This window comes from Conger conger, chromosome 17 (assembly GCF_963514075.1).
Source record: "Conger conger chromosome 17, fConCon1.1, whole genome shotgun sequence".
In the NCBI taxonomy this organism is placed as follows: domain Eukaryota; kingdom Metazoa; phylum Chordata; class Actinopteri; order Anguilliformes; family Congridae; genus Conger; species Conger conger.
In genome coordinates this window covers 26,173,210-26,190,639 of record NC_083776.1, presented here as the reverse complement: position 1 = coordinate 26,190,639, position 17,430 = coordinate 26,173,210, and the positions used below count along the sequence as shown (strand labels likewise).

The window sequence follows — 17,430 nt, the reverse complement described above, 5'->3', positions numbered from 1 at the left end:
TCAGCATGTGTGAGAAAGTGTGTGTGAGTTTGTGTGTGTAGTTGTACTAGACCAGAGCACATAATTCCGTTTGATTCTCTGTGGGAATGTTGTGTGTGTGAAAGTTGTCCTGCATCCTGACTTCCAGCTGGAGTGCTTCCTGTTTCCCGAGGAGCCTGAAGGAGGCCTCTCCGCTGCGGTCTCGCCCATGTGTGTGTTTTCCTGAAGTGTTTCTTCATGTGCTGCACCACAGCCTTGGATATTCATCCATGTTAATCTCTCACGGGCAGGGTGTAAATTAAAGATGAAGGTGAAATATATGTTTTCAAATGTTTAAACGATAATGGTTCAGTTGTTGTGATGTAACTGCTCACACTATACCACTACATTTCCTTTTGGAAAAATGCCCATTAAAATAGAAATGGCACTATTGATAGTCTGTTTTAAAAGAAGAGAACTAATACTGTGTAGCAAAGAGATGCAGTAAAAAATAATTGATCAGTGTGATCTAGTGGCTGAATAAAGAATCTCGGCAGGCAAATTTAGTTGACGCATGTCAGCTTAAAGGCACAGTACACAGAACAGTCTCCAGTTTGTATCAGCAGAGTTTGTATTAAAGTGAACTTTTCACTGAGCTGGGAAGATGTGAATGAAAATGCTTGTGGACGTGTTTTACTGGTCATGGTTAAAGATAGGTCAACCGCCCCCTACCCCCAGAAAAGAAAAGTGTAATTGAGTGTAAACATTTGGAGAAGATCGGAGACGTGAAGATTTGAAGGGTAAATGATGGGCACTGCTGGTGTGAGTTCTGCCCTGCTGCTGAAGGTGAGAGAAGAGTCTCTCTGGAGACTGCTACAGTGAGACACTCCTACAGTCTGTCTGCAGCTCCGCTGGCTCTCCTGTGTGTCTGTGTGTATGTGTGTGTGTGTGTGTCTGTGTGTGTGTGTGTGTGTCTGTGTCTGTGCGTGTGTGTACGTGTCTCAGTGTGTATGTGTGTCTGTGTGTGTGTGTGTGTGTGTCTCTGTGTGTGTGTCTGTGGGAGAGATGGTAGATCTGTGTGTGTGTGTGTGTGTGTAGGAGAGATGGCAGATCTACAGGAACAGAGTTGGGCAGCCCTGGTGTACAGCATGTATCTGTGCATGCTTGTGTGTCTACAGTGCGTGCGTGTGCATGTGTACTGTTACAGAGAAACAGATTAGCGCTATGACACTCTGCTTGTGTTCTTCCCTGTTACTCTGTTGTGGCATTCTGCTTGTGTTCTTCCCTGTTGCTACTGTGGCATTCTGCTTGTGTTCTTCCCTGTTGCTACTGTGACACTCTGCTTGTGTTCCTCCCTGTTACTCTGTTGTGGCATTCTGCTTGTGTTCTTCCCTATTGCTGTTGTGACACTCTGCTTGTGTTCTTCCCTGTTACTCTATTGTGTTCTTCCCTGTTGCTCTGTTGTGTTCTTCCCTGTTGCTCTGTTGTGTTCTTCCCTATTACTCTGTTGTGGCATTCTGCTTGTGTTCTTCCCTGTTACTCTGCTGTGACATTCTGCTTGTGTTCTTCCCTGTTGCTATTGTGGCATTCTGCTTGTGTTCTTCCCTATTGCTGTTGTGACACTCTGCTTGTGTTCTTCCCTGTTACTCTATTGTGTTCTTCCCTGTTGCTCTGTTGTGTTCTTCCCTGTTGCTCTGTTGTGTTCTTCCCTGTTACTCTATTGTGTTCTTTCCTGTTACTCTATTGTGTTCTTCCCTGTTGCTCTGTTGTGACACTCTGCTTGTGTTCTTTCCTGTTACTCTGCTTGTGTTCTTCCCTGTTGCTCTGTTGTGTTCTTCCCTATTACTCTGTTGTGACACTCTGCTTGTGTTCTTCCCTGTTACTCTGTTGTGTTCTCTGTATTTACTCTGCTGCAGTGTGAAATATGCTACAGTATGCACTGCCATTACCAGGAGGATTCAGAGCCCTTTAATGTGATTGGCTCCCCTGCCAAACTTAAATCCTCTAACAGAACACTGTAATTGAGCCAAGGTTTAAGCACTTCCAGATTTTCTACAAGACCCTTTCCCCCCTTCTTATTAAGACTATTATTTCTTGGACTGAAATTCAAATATTATTTAATTAAGCTGATGTTTTTGCGACATGATGTCATTGTAGACAGTATATGGTCAGAATGAAATGAGCCTGTTATGACCCTTCCCATTCGGCCAGAAATAAGTGGAGTATTGAAGACAGAATGGGAGCCAGCGATGTGGCCTTCCTATTAAAGACGTAGATGTTTTGTTTTTCGTTGGTTGAGGCGCATTTTTGAAGATGGCTGCTCCTGGCTGTAATTACAGGGCCCATTGTGAATCCTTACACGGGCTGTGTTTAATAAGGAAGAGAGAGAGAGAGAGAGAGAGTTGTATATTGTTAATGAGGCTTGGCATGCATCTCTCTCTCTCTCTGCTGTAAAGAGCAGAGTCTTAATCCCGTGTGAATGTGCTCTCTCTCTTTTTCTCTCTCCCTCTCCCTCTCTCTCTTCTCTGTTTCTCTCCTCTCTCCCTCTCTCTCACGCTCTGTCTGTCTCTCTCTCCCTCTCTGTCTCTCTCACTCTCTCTCACTCCCTCTCTCTCTATCTTTCTTCCTCTGTCTCTCTCTACCTCTCCCTCTCACTCCCTCTCTCTCTGTCTCTCTTCTGTCTACCTCTCTCCCTCTCTCTCTCCCTCTCACTCTCCCTCTCTCTCACTCCCTCTCTCTCTCCCTCTCCTTCTCCCCCTCTCTCTCTCTCTCTATCTCTCTCCATCTCCCTCTCTCCCTCCCTTCCTCTCACTCTCTCTCTCCCTCTCTCTCCCTCTCACTCCCTCTCTGTCTCTCTGTCTCTCTTCTTCTGTCTACCTCTCTCCTTCTCCCTCTCCCTCTCTCTCTTTCTCTCATTGCTCAGGATTATAAAGATGCACTGAAGCAGTGATCTTGTGCTTAGGGCAGTATGGCTCTATGCGGTGTGCTGGTGTGTTGCTCTAACACAGAGTGTATTTTATTCATATGACTTCATTCTGCAGCCTCGTGGCTAGTACAGTGCCTAGATGAACTTGATGTAGTTTTATTGGCTGGCCCCTCATGCGGCTATGGCTGCTAGGATTGCGTCTGAATTCTCAGCTCCAGGCACGAGTTCCTCAGAGTGGCGTTTCCCTGTGTCACCGAGCTCTCCGCCCCTCCTTCCCCTCTCCGCTGAACAGGGAGGATGATCCCATTCTCTCCTCTGTTTGTGTGCGTCTGTTTCCCCAGGCGGTGCTCATCCAGGCACCAAATGGCACACATTTGTTTCCAGTTACTTCTTCCTCTGTGTTATGTGCTCATATATTGGCAGTATATTGCGGTGTGACCTGTGGGATACGCAGTGTGTATTTGGGACTGAGAAAGCAGCAAAATGTGCAGCGGCAGAGATTGCAAAGCACAGAGTCGTACAGGAGAGCTAAGCTGGCTAGACAAACTACCAATTATTTGCTGTATATACACCATGCATACCACATATTACCATATACACCTTAACGAGGGGAAGAAAGAGCGGATGAAAGGCACCAGACAGTATGCGGTCCCTTTGAGCTCCTGAGCACGCTCTGTAACATCATAAAAGGCTTCATTTAGAATCGAGCCTTTTATGATGTCATTTGTAATGAAGCTCTTTGTGATGTCAGTCTGAATCGAGCCCGTTTTCACGCTCAGAATAAAGGCCTTTATGGTGTATGATATTGTGATGTCATACAGAAGACAGGAAAAGCAAACGACTGTGTGCTTTCCTGTACTGGTTGCAGGGGGTCCACAGCAATATAAATGAGGTGCAATGCTTCTGCCTTAACAACTTCATGGCTTTGTACTTTACCTTGAGATGAAAATCTTGCAGCCACAAAAAATAAAATAAGTAAATAAAAAATAAAAAATTGAATTCTATGCCGGAAGTTATTTTTCACATAAAAAAGCTATTTAAAAAAGAAGAAAAAGAAAAAAAAGGAATTATCTGTTTTCAGGGTATCCCAGCTTTAATGGCTTTGAGTAGTTGATATTTGTGTGATTTTATATCAGCCATTTCTGGACAGGGTGGTGGGGAGGGGGGCTAAAATGTCATTTTCCTCTGGAAATGAACTGTTTGAACTCGGAATGAAAATGTGCTGTGAGCAAGTAAGAGTTCTGAACTGAAATGATTGGTTGGGCCCTGAGGCCCAGTTCTTGGTTGTGACCGAATACCAAAAACACACACACACACTACTCACACACACACACACACACACACACACACGCACTACATGCTACACGCTACAAACACACTCACTACACACACACACAGGTGCACAAGAACAGAGCATGAACTTATCTTATAAAAAAACAATGGTTCCCATCCTCAGTACTGGGACTCAGTTGAACCACAATTGCAATCCCAGAATTCTAAGAAGCTGTTTGACTATTTTAGATTTTCTGTCAACAATCAGGTGCTTTTCATGTTTAGAGGTAATATTTACGCTTGTAAGCCACATTTTCAGAAAAAGCTATGCATGCCAAGAAGAATAAAAGTCCCATGTCCACATGATGCTTTTGTGCTATATTGCAAACTATACTTTATATAACAAGAGGTGACAATTTCATCAAGCCCGAGGTGAATAAATAAGTTCCTTATTGGTGAAAGTGTGGACGTATGGCCACTAAAAAATTTGGTAGATAATGAATAATTCAGAGACAAAGCAAGTGATAACCAGTCAAACCTGCATTACGTTAATAAGCTTAAGGGAAAAAAATCACTTAATCACATGATCAACAACCTAATTAGGAGCCTATTGATTCAGTTCAGTCTTTAAATTGATCAGTTCTCAGTAATTTTGATCCAGTGGGTTAAACAACAGATGAACATCTCCGCTGTAGATATCCTTTTCAGCAGTGGCTTTCACTGCAAAACTCAAAAATAACAAATATTTTAGTCTTATAGTGAGACTTCAAATCTCTTTAAAAATGTGTTTGTTTTTGCAAAATAAGATGAAAATCTCATCTCAAGATTAGCCGAAGGAATTAGAGAACATCACTTGTCGAGTAAACATGAACTTAAAACAAGCTAATATTTTCTACTTGAGAGAAAATAAGGTCTTATTACAGGGCTGAAATGCTTGTTAATATGGTGATGTTTTGCAGCGTAACCTGGCCTGATGAAGGCAGTGAGCTGCATCAGAGAGGTTTAATAACCGTTCAGCTGTGTGTCTGTCAGTAAGGCTGCTGCCGTCTGTGAGCTCTTCCCTGGCTTTGACAGAGGCAGAATTACGTGTCTGTCAGTAAAGCTGCTGCCGTCTGTGAGCTCTTCCCTGGCTTTGACAGAGGCAGAATTACGTGTCTGTCAGTAAGGCTGCTGCCGTCTGTGAGCTCTTCCCTGGCTTTGACAGAGGCAGAATTACGTGTCTGTCAGTAAGGCTGCTGCCGTCTGTGAGCTCTTCCCTGGCTTTGACAGAGGCAGAATTACGTGTCTGTCAGTAAGGCTGCTGCCGTCTGTGAGCTCTTCCCTGGCTTTGACAGAGGCAGAATTACGTGTCTGTCAGTAAGGCTGCTGCTGTCTGTGAGCTCTTCCCTGGCTTTGACAGAGGCAGTGTCTGGATTCTGTCTGTCCTGGCCCTTCCTGTTTCTGCATGGAGGAGTAGAGGACACTCACCCAATCTGCACAGAGCGTGTCCCTTCAGCGCTCATCGCTTTTGAACAGATCGCAGCCGCTCCCGCCCGTGTACCGGACCAGAACTCTGCACCCGCCCGTGTACCGGACCAGAACTCTGCACCCGCCCGTGTACCGAACCAGAGCGCTCTGCACCCACCTGTGTACCAGACCAGAGGGCACCACAATTGACCGTGTACTGGACCAGTGCTGCACCCGCCCGAGTTCTGGACCAGAGCGACACACCCGCCCGTGTACCGGACCAGAGTGCTGCAGCGCCTGTGTCTTACCTGGTCTTATTGCAGACGACACGCAGGTCCAGAGTTACTGCCGTTATATTTCCTTTACTCTTGGATCTGCATCACGCACATTTCTATTCTGTGTGCTTCACTGAACATCAGTGTTCTCAGCAGGTCTGCTAATGTAAATTAGCTCAAGTGATTAACAGTTGATAGACTGCTGTAACTTCAGTAATTGTGTAAGATTAGTATGCAAATTTGTAGACTTAACTAAAACACACACACACACACACGCACACATGCTCATGCGCACACACACAAGTGGAGAGAGAGTTAAATGAAGACTTCCACAAAAGCAGTGATGCTTTTGCAGGTGGATAAGCTGTGGCAAGTACCACAGAAAGAAATGACAGAAGATTTTCAGTGCACCTGTAGTGTGTGGTAAAGCACATACATCCACACTCCCAGGTAAAATGTGCCAATGGCTATTTTTGCCGTATACCTTTGGAAATTAAAATTCAGACAATCCTCTTCTATTTCATGGCATTTACGTCCATATCTTTTACAAATTTACGGAAACAGCTGTTTTTGTGTTCAGTCCCCGCATTTTCAGCTGTGCAAAATGATATTAATGGATGACTGACAGTTGCCAAAGTGTCTCTTCTCACGAGAGAACAGTGTCCAGTCTTAGTTTTCATCTGTGGAAACATACATGACGTTACATTTCATTTGGCACATGCTTTCATCTGAAGTGACAATAAGAGCATATGAAAGTTCACACAGTAAAGCTTTGGCTATCTCAATTATGGCTAATTATTATGCTAGAATAGAGGCGTGATTACAGAGGTATGATAAAGAGCTACAATATCACGCAGAAGGCACAGTTGCAACAGGAAAGTGTCAGAAGAGCAAGTCACAAGTGATAGATGACAGTGCTGCTGGATTGTGGGTAGCCCTGCAGTGTTAGTTATGGTAGAGACTGAAGCAGCAGGGATGTGTCTGCAGGCTGTTGTGGGTTGCAGGTTTGATCCCCCGCCCGGGTTGTGTCGAAGTGTCCCTGAGCAAGACACCTAACCCCCAAATGCTCCTGACGAGCTGGTCGGGGCCTTGCATGGCAGCCAATCGCCACCGGTGTGTGAGTGTGTGTATGAATGGATGAATGGAGAAGCATCAATTGTACAGCGCTTTGGATAAAGGCGCTATATAAATGCCTGCCATTTACCATTTGTGGGAAATGGGGAGTGACTGAAGGGTTCATAGAGGAATAGGGAGTTTGTTCAACCTCTGGGGAGCAGCTGCTGGAGAAGTTCAGCAGTTGGGATGAGTGAGAACATTAGTTATTTAGCAGGTGCTTTTATCCAAAGCGACTTACAGTTGATTAAACTAAGCAGGGGAAGATCCCCCCCTGGAGGAATGTAGGGGGGACCTTGGTCAAGGGCCCAACAGCCCTGCCGGTCTTATTGTGGCTACACCGTCTTAGAACCACCAACCGTCTGTGTCCCAGTAATGTACCTTAACCACTAGGCTACAGGCAACCATTTGAAGGGGTGGAAAGAAGTACAAGTTGTATACCTCGTCATCTGAAATATGGAGGAGCTAGTGTCATGGCTAAGGCTTGTACGGATGCTTCTGGAACAGGCTTACTCGTCTTTGTTGATGGTGTTGAAGACTGTTGATGAGGATAGCAGTGGTAGGATGGCAAATTTTGTCTGGCTATGTACAAATGAATTCCTCCAACCTCGTTGGCCAGCGCTTCATTCCGCAGCAAGAAAATGACCACAAAACAAACTGCCTATGCAACCAAAGCATTCATCACTGTGAAAAAGTTGGCCAAGCCAGTTATCTGATTTAAATCCAATCGAGCATGAATTGCACTTGTTAAAGAGGAGACAGAAAACAGAAACTCAAAACAAAGATCAGCTGCAGTGAAGGCCTAGAAAGGCATTTCCAAAGAAGAAGGCAAAACGTTTGGTGATGTCAATTATACAGTGGATTTTAGTCTCATATGCCTTAAGTATATAGCTAAATGATCAGCAGGCTGATTTCCATGCCATCAGGCAAAACCAGCATTAAGAGGTAACACTGGGACCCCTATAGACGAGAGGTAACACTGGGACCCCTATAGATAAGAGGTAACACTGGGACCCCTATAGACAAGAGGTAACACTGGGACCCATATAGACAAGAGGTAACACTGGGACCCCTATAGATAAGAGGTAACACTGGGACCCCTATAGACAAGAGGTAACACTGGGACCCCTCTAGACAAGAGGTAACACTGGGACCCCTATAGACAAGAGGCATCATTGTACTTATGGGCTGCACTTGCGAGGTGTTTGGGTGTGGTTGTGTGGTTGTGTGGTTGCGTGGTTGTGTGGTTGCGTGGTTGCGTGGTTGTGTGGGTACTTGCTTTGCATCAGTACTTTAACAAATCGGGAGTTACGTGGCACGGACATAGTGTGTTTGCGGTGAGCGGCACAAATGGCTTTTCTGGGGATTTTTCCCTGTCTATTTACCCTCATACTTTGAATAATGTCCAGAATTTCTGTGTTTGAAAGTATTTTTTTTTCTCTGTATGAGAATGTGTTTGGGTAAATTTGCCCAGAGGGATATGTCGCTGGGGAATACTGTGTATTGTTATTGAGCCGTAGCCAGTGGCTTACTGCTGCAGTGAGCAGGACTGTGCAGTACACTATTCTGGGTCAGTGGTTTCACCGGGTTTCCAGTGCACTGCAATGGTCTGTGGGATATCTATGATTATTACTGTACACCACAAAATACTGTGCAATGTTTATCTTTTCTATTATTGACTAAAATAGTTTTTCCTCTGAATGCCTTGAAAAATGTTAGTCTTTTTAAATCAAGTTTTTGTGATCGCATCCACCATTTTCAGTTTTTCTGCATTTGTCGTTATATATTTTTAAATGTAGGCTACAGTATATATAATATGCAATATTTTAGAAGAACGTTATTTCATAGCAAGTGGGATGTGATGTTCATTTCTTCTCATGGCTGCTTAGTCTGTTTACTTTATCAGATAAGTGCCTCCGACAGAAAAATAAATTAAAATCCAAATCGGGACATTTCTTGAAAGGATTTACTCATTTCTTTGCGCAAATATCCTCTGTCAATCAGGTTTTTGAGGGTGAGGAAGTGTTGCGAGTCAAAGGAACATAAAGTATGTTCATGCATATTTACCCCATGATGAAAGTTCATCCGTCATGCCAGGTTTCCCCTGTATTGCATCAGTCATGGCCGTAGCTTCAGAGGATCTCTACTGCACTCATTTTCTGCCTGATGTGAGCCTGCATACAGTGAATCACTTATTAGCTCTTTGGTGTAAGCCTGCCATTCAGTGAAACACTTTCTATGCTCTCTATGGTGTGAACCTGCCATACACTAAGTCATTATATGGTGTGAACCTGCTATACACTAACTCAGTCTATGGTGTGAACTTGCCATACATTGAAACACTTGGTAGATATCTATGGTGTGAACCTGCCATACAGTGAAACACTTGGTAGATATCTATGGTGTGAACCTGCCTTACAGTGAAACACTTGGTAGCTCTCTATGGTGTGAACCTGCCATACAGTGAAACACTTGGTAGATATCTATGGTGTGAACCTGCCATACAGTGAAACACTTGGTAGATATCTATGGTGTGAACCTGCCTTACAGTGAAACACTTGGTAGATATCTATGGTGTGAACCTGCCTTACAGTGAAACACTTGGTAGATCTCTATGGTGTGAACCTGCCTTACAGTGAAACACTTGGTAGATCTCTATGGTGTGAACCTGCCCCACCCAAGGTACTTTCCTTCCCTCAGTGACGACTGCAGCAGTCATCTACGGGTTCAGCTCAACCAACTATGGATGATATGTCCCCTGGTGTAAAATCCAGCTATGACCACCTTGAAATTACCAGCTACCAGTTGTTTCAAAACATAGCTTGAGTTGGTCAAACCATGTTGAGTATAGAGTTGGTCTGAATGGGTCAACCTGCTACCAGCTTTTTCTAAACCTAGTTTTTTTCATCAGGGTACATGCCTCTTTGCAGGCTCTTCCTCTGATGTATTTTTATCAAATCTATACGAAACTGGCTGGTTTTATAATCTGTCACTATTAGTTCACTAGTTCTAAAAGCCTCTGCCTTCCAGTCATTACTGAGGGAAGGAAAGTGCCTTGGGCACCTGCTGTACAGCGAAGCACTATTATTATATGGTGTGAACCTACTGTACACTAAATCACTCTATGGTGTTGACCTACCACACAGTTATGCTCTGCTTAATCCTATGGAAACGAGCCTGCCATACAGTGAATACTGATGAGATCTATGGTGTGAGCCTGATGCACAGTTGAGGCCTATGGAGCATTTCAGCCTGCCAGACACTGGAGCACATATTTCCTCTGTGTGTGAACCTACCACACAGCAGAGTGCTTCATTCCCTCTATGGTACTCTACAAGCCTGCCATGCAGCGTACCATACTATAGCACTGTTTGTGCATTATGTCTTTGTGTTGTGTGTGGCAGCTGTACGCAGTGAGCCAGCTGTTTGTCTTAAGTGTTTTAGCCTTGTAATTAGACTTAAAATACTTTTTTTATCGAAAAAAGAAATTATTACCTTGGTTTAGGTAGTGTTTGCTTGACAAATTAAATTTTCTTACACAATTTGCAAATACTGAAATGAGTCAAACTCATTGTGAAGTCTAAATATACCAAAAATACTATTTCTCCCACCTTCATCCAGGCACCTCCTCCATCTGTGGCTGTTTCCCCAGCCCGTCTCCCTCAAACTCCCTGGCTGATGCAGATGAAGGGTATCTAGCAGCAGTGAAAAGTGAAAAAAATACCTTTAACACACAAACATTTGTGTCCTGCCCACTGTTAGCACCCTGATCTCCAATGCGTAATGAATTGGGCTCTGGATCAGAGGCCTGCTTCGGCTGCTCCCACGCGAGCCTGTGCCATGGTGCTGTATCGCAGAGGTGCTGACAGGCAGGGTGCGAACGTGTGCGCGGAGCCTGGGAGGTGCTGGCTTGCGCGGGAGGTGCAGACTGGCGCAGGAGGTGCGGACTGAGGCAGGCGTGATGCTGCTCTAGCGGCCCATCTGCTGCATGCTAGGGGGGCTGGGGTTTGGCGGCCGAGGGGCCCAGAACATTGTTCTCTCCCTCTCCACCTCAGCTAGTGTGTGGAGAGCCTTCTGGCACAAAATGGCAGCCGTGCATCACCCAGGTGGGTGCAGCACATTGGTGGTGGTTGAGTCAAGTTTCCATCTCATCACTGGAAAGTGCTTTGAGTGTCTGTATAAATGCAGTGATCTATCTCTCTGAACCTGAACCACATCGATTACTCAGTGAGCGCTCTGCTACCTTTGTTTGTGTGTCTCTGCGTGCATGTGTGCGTGCGTGTGCGTGTGTGTGCCCGCGTGTGTGTGTGTGTCTCTGTGTGCTTGAGTCAACTGCATGTTTGTGGGTATGTGTGTGTGTGTGTGTGTCTGTCTGCTTCACGCCCACCTGTGCAGATGAGACTGTTTTCTATTCCTAATTCCACAGGCAGTGAAGCAGGGTGCGGTGTCTGTTCCCCCCTGTCTGCTCTGCATTATTAAGGCCCTTTCATTAATCATTGTGCTGCTGGCCTGGGAACCCTTCCTTATCCCCTCTGTCACAAAACATCTCTTTCCAAAGCTTACACCTAAATAAGCTATTCCTGCACTGAGGTGTGCAGAGTGAGGTGAGTATAGGTATAGGTGTGTTCAGTAAATAGCTGAGAAGTGTGTAGAGTGAGTATTGGTATAGGTGTGTGTTAAGTGGATTGCTGTGGAGTGTGAGTATAAGTATAGGCATGTTTTAGCAGAGTTTCTTTATAGCCTAGCCTGTAGCATAGTCATGAGGGTACATGACTGGATCCCGGAAGGTTAGTGGTTCAAGCCCTGGTGTTGGGCGGTGATTGCCCCCTGCTTAGTCTAATCAACTGTCACTTTGGATAATAAGCATCAGTTTGATAACAATAGTTTTTGTTCAAATTATTCAGGTATAGGTGAATGGCCAGAAGAGCTTGTTTATTTTGATTCCCCTATAGGCTTGGCCTGGGGAGCCATGCTGCTCCTTCTCCTCTGAACTATTAAGCAGAAGCCTCAGCTGTTTCTTCTAATTACTGGAGATGGGGGAATTAATTTGTAAGAGTGAGCCGTTAATCATTCCCCCAGTTGTGCAGCCCCCTCCGCTCGTAGCCTATAGGAGTTCCCAACCTGGACCCCTCAGCCAATCAGAGCACTTAGGCATTTCACTCAAAATGGATGTCTTGTTTTGTTATTAAATTGAGAATCTTTCCCCACAATAACTGTAAAACAGGTAAAAAAGGGAAGCAGTGAAATGGCCTGTGATCCTAAACTGAGCGCTATCGCTCCAGGGCCTGGTGGGCAGGGGCTTTGATACTCCAGGCTACTGACTGAAGGCTACTCATTGGAAGTGAGAGAATATTTAATTTGATCTGCAAAGTGTGCCACTTCTTCTTATTTGTGATTTATGTATTCAGTTTATTCCATTTCTTCGTACAGTTTCCACAGAAACAGTGACTGGCAATCGCGTGGCAGAGGGCGAAGTGGTGACATCACCGCCCTGCTTTATTGCGGGTGTGGCTTGGGGCATGCTCTGTCCAGACAGGGGCCCTGGGAATGAGAACAACTGGATAAGCATCTGCTACAGAGCAATGGGAGTGGGTGAGAGACTGTGATTAATATGGAGGGGATTCTGGGGAGAGTATTACTGCAGTGAAGTTGAGCTCAAGACTGCAGGTGTTCTCTGAAGTTCCACCACCACCTCACTCTTCTTTCGCTTTTATTTTAATGCTTTACTCAGAAGGTAGATTTTGGGTGGGTTACTGTCTGGATCCTTAACTGAGAATGACTCACTGTTACTCTGTACAGGGCAGAGGAGGTAACTTCACTGGAAGTGGATAATTACGTTTGATCACTCCTCGCCGTTCGCGTTTGTGCTACTACAGGCCTGTGTGTAGGGTGTTGGGTGTGTGTCTGGTGCCGGGTGCGTGTGTGTTGATTGTGTGGGTGAGGTGTTGCGTGTGTGTGAGAGAGAGAGAGACTGTGGGAGAGTGAGAGGTGTTGGTTGGGGCAAAGCACAATGAGCTGTAATGAGAACAGAATCGATGTGCAGCATGCACACCATGCCTCGGGCTAATGAGCTAAATGCAGTCGGCAGGTCACATGACCCCTGTGATTTCAATGAAGGGTATGCGCAGGTGATGAGACTATGCTTCTAGGTAGGTGGTTGGGGGGGGGGGGGGTGGGTTTGGTTGAGTGTGTTTGTGTGTGTGTGTGTGATTCTTCCCATCTGGCTTGTGGTGAGACCGTAACAGAGGAAGGGTCTATCCATCTATTTGAACCTCTGTGATGCTTTCCTGGCATCACCGGAGGAGTGGACTGGAGAAACAGACAAACTGTGGATGGCGACATGAATCTGGGCTGCAATCACACCATAATGGCCTACGCTGAGAGGCTGAGAGTGATGGAGCTTCAGTGCTATCAGGCAGATAGGAGCCCAGCCTGGGCTCTGTGTGTGTTGGAGGCCTCTTCTGTGCCGCACTCTGTGGTCTGAGCACAGGCCTGTCCTGTGTCAGCTGGGGGCATAGAGAGGAAATACAGTACCAGTCAAAAGTTTGGACACACCTTGCCCTTTTCTGATTTTTCTGATTGATGACAAACAGAGGAAATAAAACATCAAACAATTCACATGTGAATACCTCAGACACTTGATGACTAAAAACTATTTAATCCACAAATGTGTTCCATACTGTATCAGCATAATTTACAGCTGAATCAAGTCCCAACCCCCAATTCCCATAGAGATCCAATTAAATGCAAAGTGGTTTTAGCATCGCTTGAGATTTGGTGATGTTGATAGATTTCATGGCATACAAATATATGCGTCCAAATACAAAACATGACTATTCATTTGTCTCATATATTGAAATGTAGATAAAGTGTTGTAATTGCAGTAAATTACAATAAATTGCTATCAAAATTTATAAATGTATAAAACATACTCTGTAATAAAAGCTGAGAATCTTTGTATTGACCACATGTGAATTGTTTGATGAAACAGAGAAAATAAAACATTAATCAGAAAAATAACAAAAAAGCCTCCAAAATGTGTCCAAACTTTTGACTGGTACTGTATCACCTGTCCCTCTCCTGCTCCACTGTAAATCTCAATTCTTCACATGTTCCTTTCATTCATTATCCTGCCCTGCTTTGTCTCACAGATTTCCCTCTCTGTCCCTTACCTGGTCCTGTCCTGTCTCTCTGTGCCTTACCTGGTCCTGTCCTGTCTCTCTGTCCCTTACCTGGTCCTGTCTTGTCTCTCTGTCCCTTACCTGGTCCTGTCCTGTCTCTCTGTCCCTTACCTGGTCCTGTCCTGTCTCTCTGTGCCTTACCTGGTCCTGTCCTGTCTCTCTGTGCCTTACCTGTCCCTGACCTGGCTCTGTCTGTTCACACATCTTTTCATGATGCTTTCTTTTGCTTGTTTTGTGGAATTGTGAATAAAACCCTGTAACAGCCCTATGGCAGTATATGGGAAGCTGTGGGAATAGATGTATCATCATAACATATATGTCCTAGCAGTGTGTTTGTAGAAGTGTCTTCAAAAGGCGTACGTCCTCACAGTGTGTTAGTGGAGTCTGAGCGAGTGGGGTTTTCAAACAGCCACGAGTAAGTAGAATAAATATTTCCATTGCATGGGTTTTTGCAACTGTTGTCTAAAATAAGTGAAAACAAACCCTTTAAATGTACGATTTATGTTAAACAGCCAAACAAAAACGATGAGCAATGGTCGCAAATAACGTGGAGAATACCCGTTAAGTAGCGAGTTGTATCCACAGCATCTTGTACCCCGTGCTCTGATCCCGAAAAGGCAAATTGACACTGCAGAGCGAATTGAAAATGAAGATTGCACATAAGAGAGAATATTGAAACTCAGCAGCAGAGATTAGAAAGTCTATTAAACGGACTGAGCACCTCACCTGGGGAATGGGAGCGAGAGGGGAATTTAATCACACAGAAAATGAAGACTTTGTCATAAGATTTTCAATGGGAAACGCGGAGGGAAAAATGGCAAGATGCCAAGAGGCAGATAAAAAGAAAGCGGGGGGGAGAGTTTTTCGGGAGCCGCCGGCTCTTTGGTAGCACCTGAGCTCCGGCTGCTAGGAGGGCATCAGTTACTGCAGGCAAAGCAGGTTGGCATAGAAACGGTTGAGCCTGTTACATTTCATAATTTGTTTTTCAGCGAGACGGGGGGAAAAGCGGAGCTATTGTCGGCAGTGCCCTCTTATATCTAACTTGGTTATGATGTTTTTGTCCTGAAGCGACTACAGTTGCAGTAATTGCATTCCGTATGGCATTAGCTTCATAAAGACCACCGACTCTGCGTTGCATTACTGACAGCTTTCTGGAGTTCTTTTCTTTCTTTTTTTTTGTTGTTTCACAGCACCGCATAATTAGCACAGACATTTGCTGTGAATTATTCTGAATACTAAATGAACCTCATTTTCACAATCTGCTGGTTTCGCTCAGCCCTTCCAGGAATCCATATGCATGTAGAAATGTAGATATGTGTCACTCGTAAAGGACCACTGTGTTGTGGTCAGAGTGCGGTTGTGAATTTGACCCTCCCTGAGGGTATGAACACTTTGTTAATGATTTCCAGGTGTTTGCAGCTATGTCATGGTCAGAAACAAACACACAGTGTCAATGCAAGCTTCTGCAGCTTAGAGAACAGCAGAGGCTAGCTCCCTTTGCGATGAACAATGTGTTATTCTCAACCCTGAGGTGAAAATAGAGTTTCTGATCTGGATGATGTGTGTATTTATTGTTTCGTTTTTTTTTCTCAGCATGAAGTTCTGTGTGACAGTGAAAAACTGTTCCTTTTCTCAGCTGATAGAATTCTCCACTCCCAAAGTTGGCAGCACTGCTCTGTGCAGGCTTTACAATAAAGACTTTTCCCCCTACATCACCGCTCAGTGCAGACTTTACAATAAAGACTTTTCCCCCTACATCACCGCTCAGTGCAGACTTTACAATAAAGACTTTTCCCCCTACATCACCGCTCAGTGCAGACTTTACAATAAAGACTTTTCCCCTACATCACCGCTCAGTGCAGACTTTACAATAAAGACTTTTCCCCCTACATCACCGCTCAGTGCTGACTTTACAATAAAGACTTTTCCACTTATATCACTGCTCAGTGCTGACTTTACAATAAAGACTTTTCCCCCTACATCACTGCTCAGCGCAGACTTTACAATAAAGACTTTTCCCCCTACATCACCGCTCAGTGCAGACTTTACAATAAAGACTTTTCCCCTTACATCACCGCTCAGTGCAGACTTTACAATAAAGACTTTTCCCCCTACATCACCGCTCAGTGCTGACTTTACAATAAAGACTTTTCCACCTACCTCACTAATGGAGGCCGGAGGACAGAAATGTAGTAGGGTAACCAATATGGAACCTCTGTGCCATTTTAGATGCTTTTCTGTTCATGTTAAAAGTGAAAACATAGACAGGGCTATAAGAAGGGTATTGTGTTTAATTCTATTGTGGTTATAAATATATTTTTTAAATGTCAGTGAATAAATTGCAGGTTGTGAGCTTTAGTTTGAGGAAGCTGTACTGGTTGTGGCTCTCAACCAGTTATTGTTCATCTCGAAGGGGGCAATCGGCATAGTTACAGTAGAGTAATGGTTAATCTCTACAGTTATGGTAGGGCAAACACCAGTTACTGCAGAATAATCTTGGTAGGGTAATCTCCATAGTTACAGTAGGGTGAGGTTTGTAGGGTAATCTCCATAGTTACAGTAGGGAAATGTTGGCAGGATGAAAATCACAGTGGCAATGCAATATTGTTGGTACGGTAATCTTTGTAATTACCCACTGACTAATTGTGTCACCAGGGAGTGTAACAAAACAATGCGTTCAACATCTTCCTTCTGATTTTCGGCATATCCCTCTGTTCCTGTGCTTTTAGTGTCTTTCATAATTTCTCAGTATTTCACTCTGCCTTTCTCTCAGGTTTGTAAAAGGGAGGAGAATTTGAAGGTTTTATCGCTGAAAAGAGCAGCACTGCAGAACCAGAGCTCAGTGATTCTGTGCGAGGAGAAGGAGGAGAGAGAGGTGAGGCAGTCCTGTTTCCTGGCTCCTGTGTTGGAGCTGACCTGAGGCCGTGACTCATTCAGACACAGAGGAGCAGAGAGATCTCTGCTTTACTCCTGCATATTAAGCATACCGGCAATAATATTTGAATCTGTCCCCTCGGCGACGATGACAGCGATGACTGTACGATGAGTGAGATGAATTAGATGATTAGTATGAGATGAGTCATAGATAACACTGCGATCATCTGTCAACACCCTCCCCTGTGTGGGCTGTGTAGACAAAGATGGGTGGTTGGAGGGTGGGTTGAGAGCTGAGCAGATTGAGAGAGAGAGAGAAAGAGGAAGAGAGAGTTTGAAAGATCAAGTGATTGAGAGAGAGCGAGAGAATGGAGAGAGTTTTTCT

General features: G+C 44.7%; 1 protein-coding gene across 1 annotated transcript in view; it reads left to right on the top strand.

Moving 5' to 3' along the window:
• The window catches only part of LOC133116290 (partitioning defective 3 homolog B-like), a 107,196-nt gene extending 90,105 nt beyond the window's left edge, over nucleotides 1–17,091 (top strand). The window contains exons 20-22 of the mRNA XM_061225729.1: nucleotides 128–189; nucleotides 5,672–5,816; nucleotides 16,945–17,091. Coding sequence (XP_061081713.1) covers nucleotides 128–189; nucleotides 5,672–5,816; nucleotides 16,945–17,091 — 354 coding nt within the window. The remainder of the gene's footprint in view (nucleotides 1–127; nucleotides 190–5,671; nucleotides 5,817–16,944) is intronic.
• The last annotated feature ends 339 nt before the right edge of the window (nucleotides 17,092–17,430 follow it).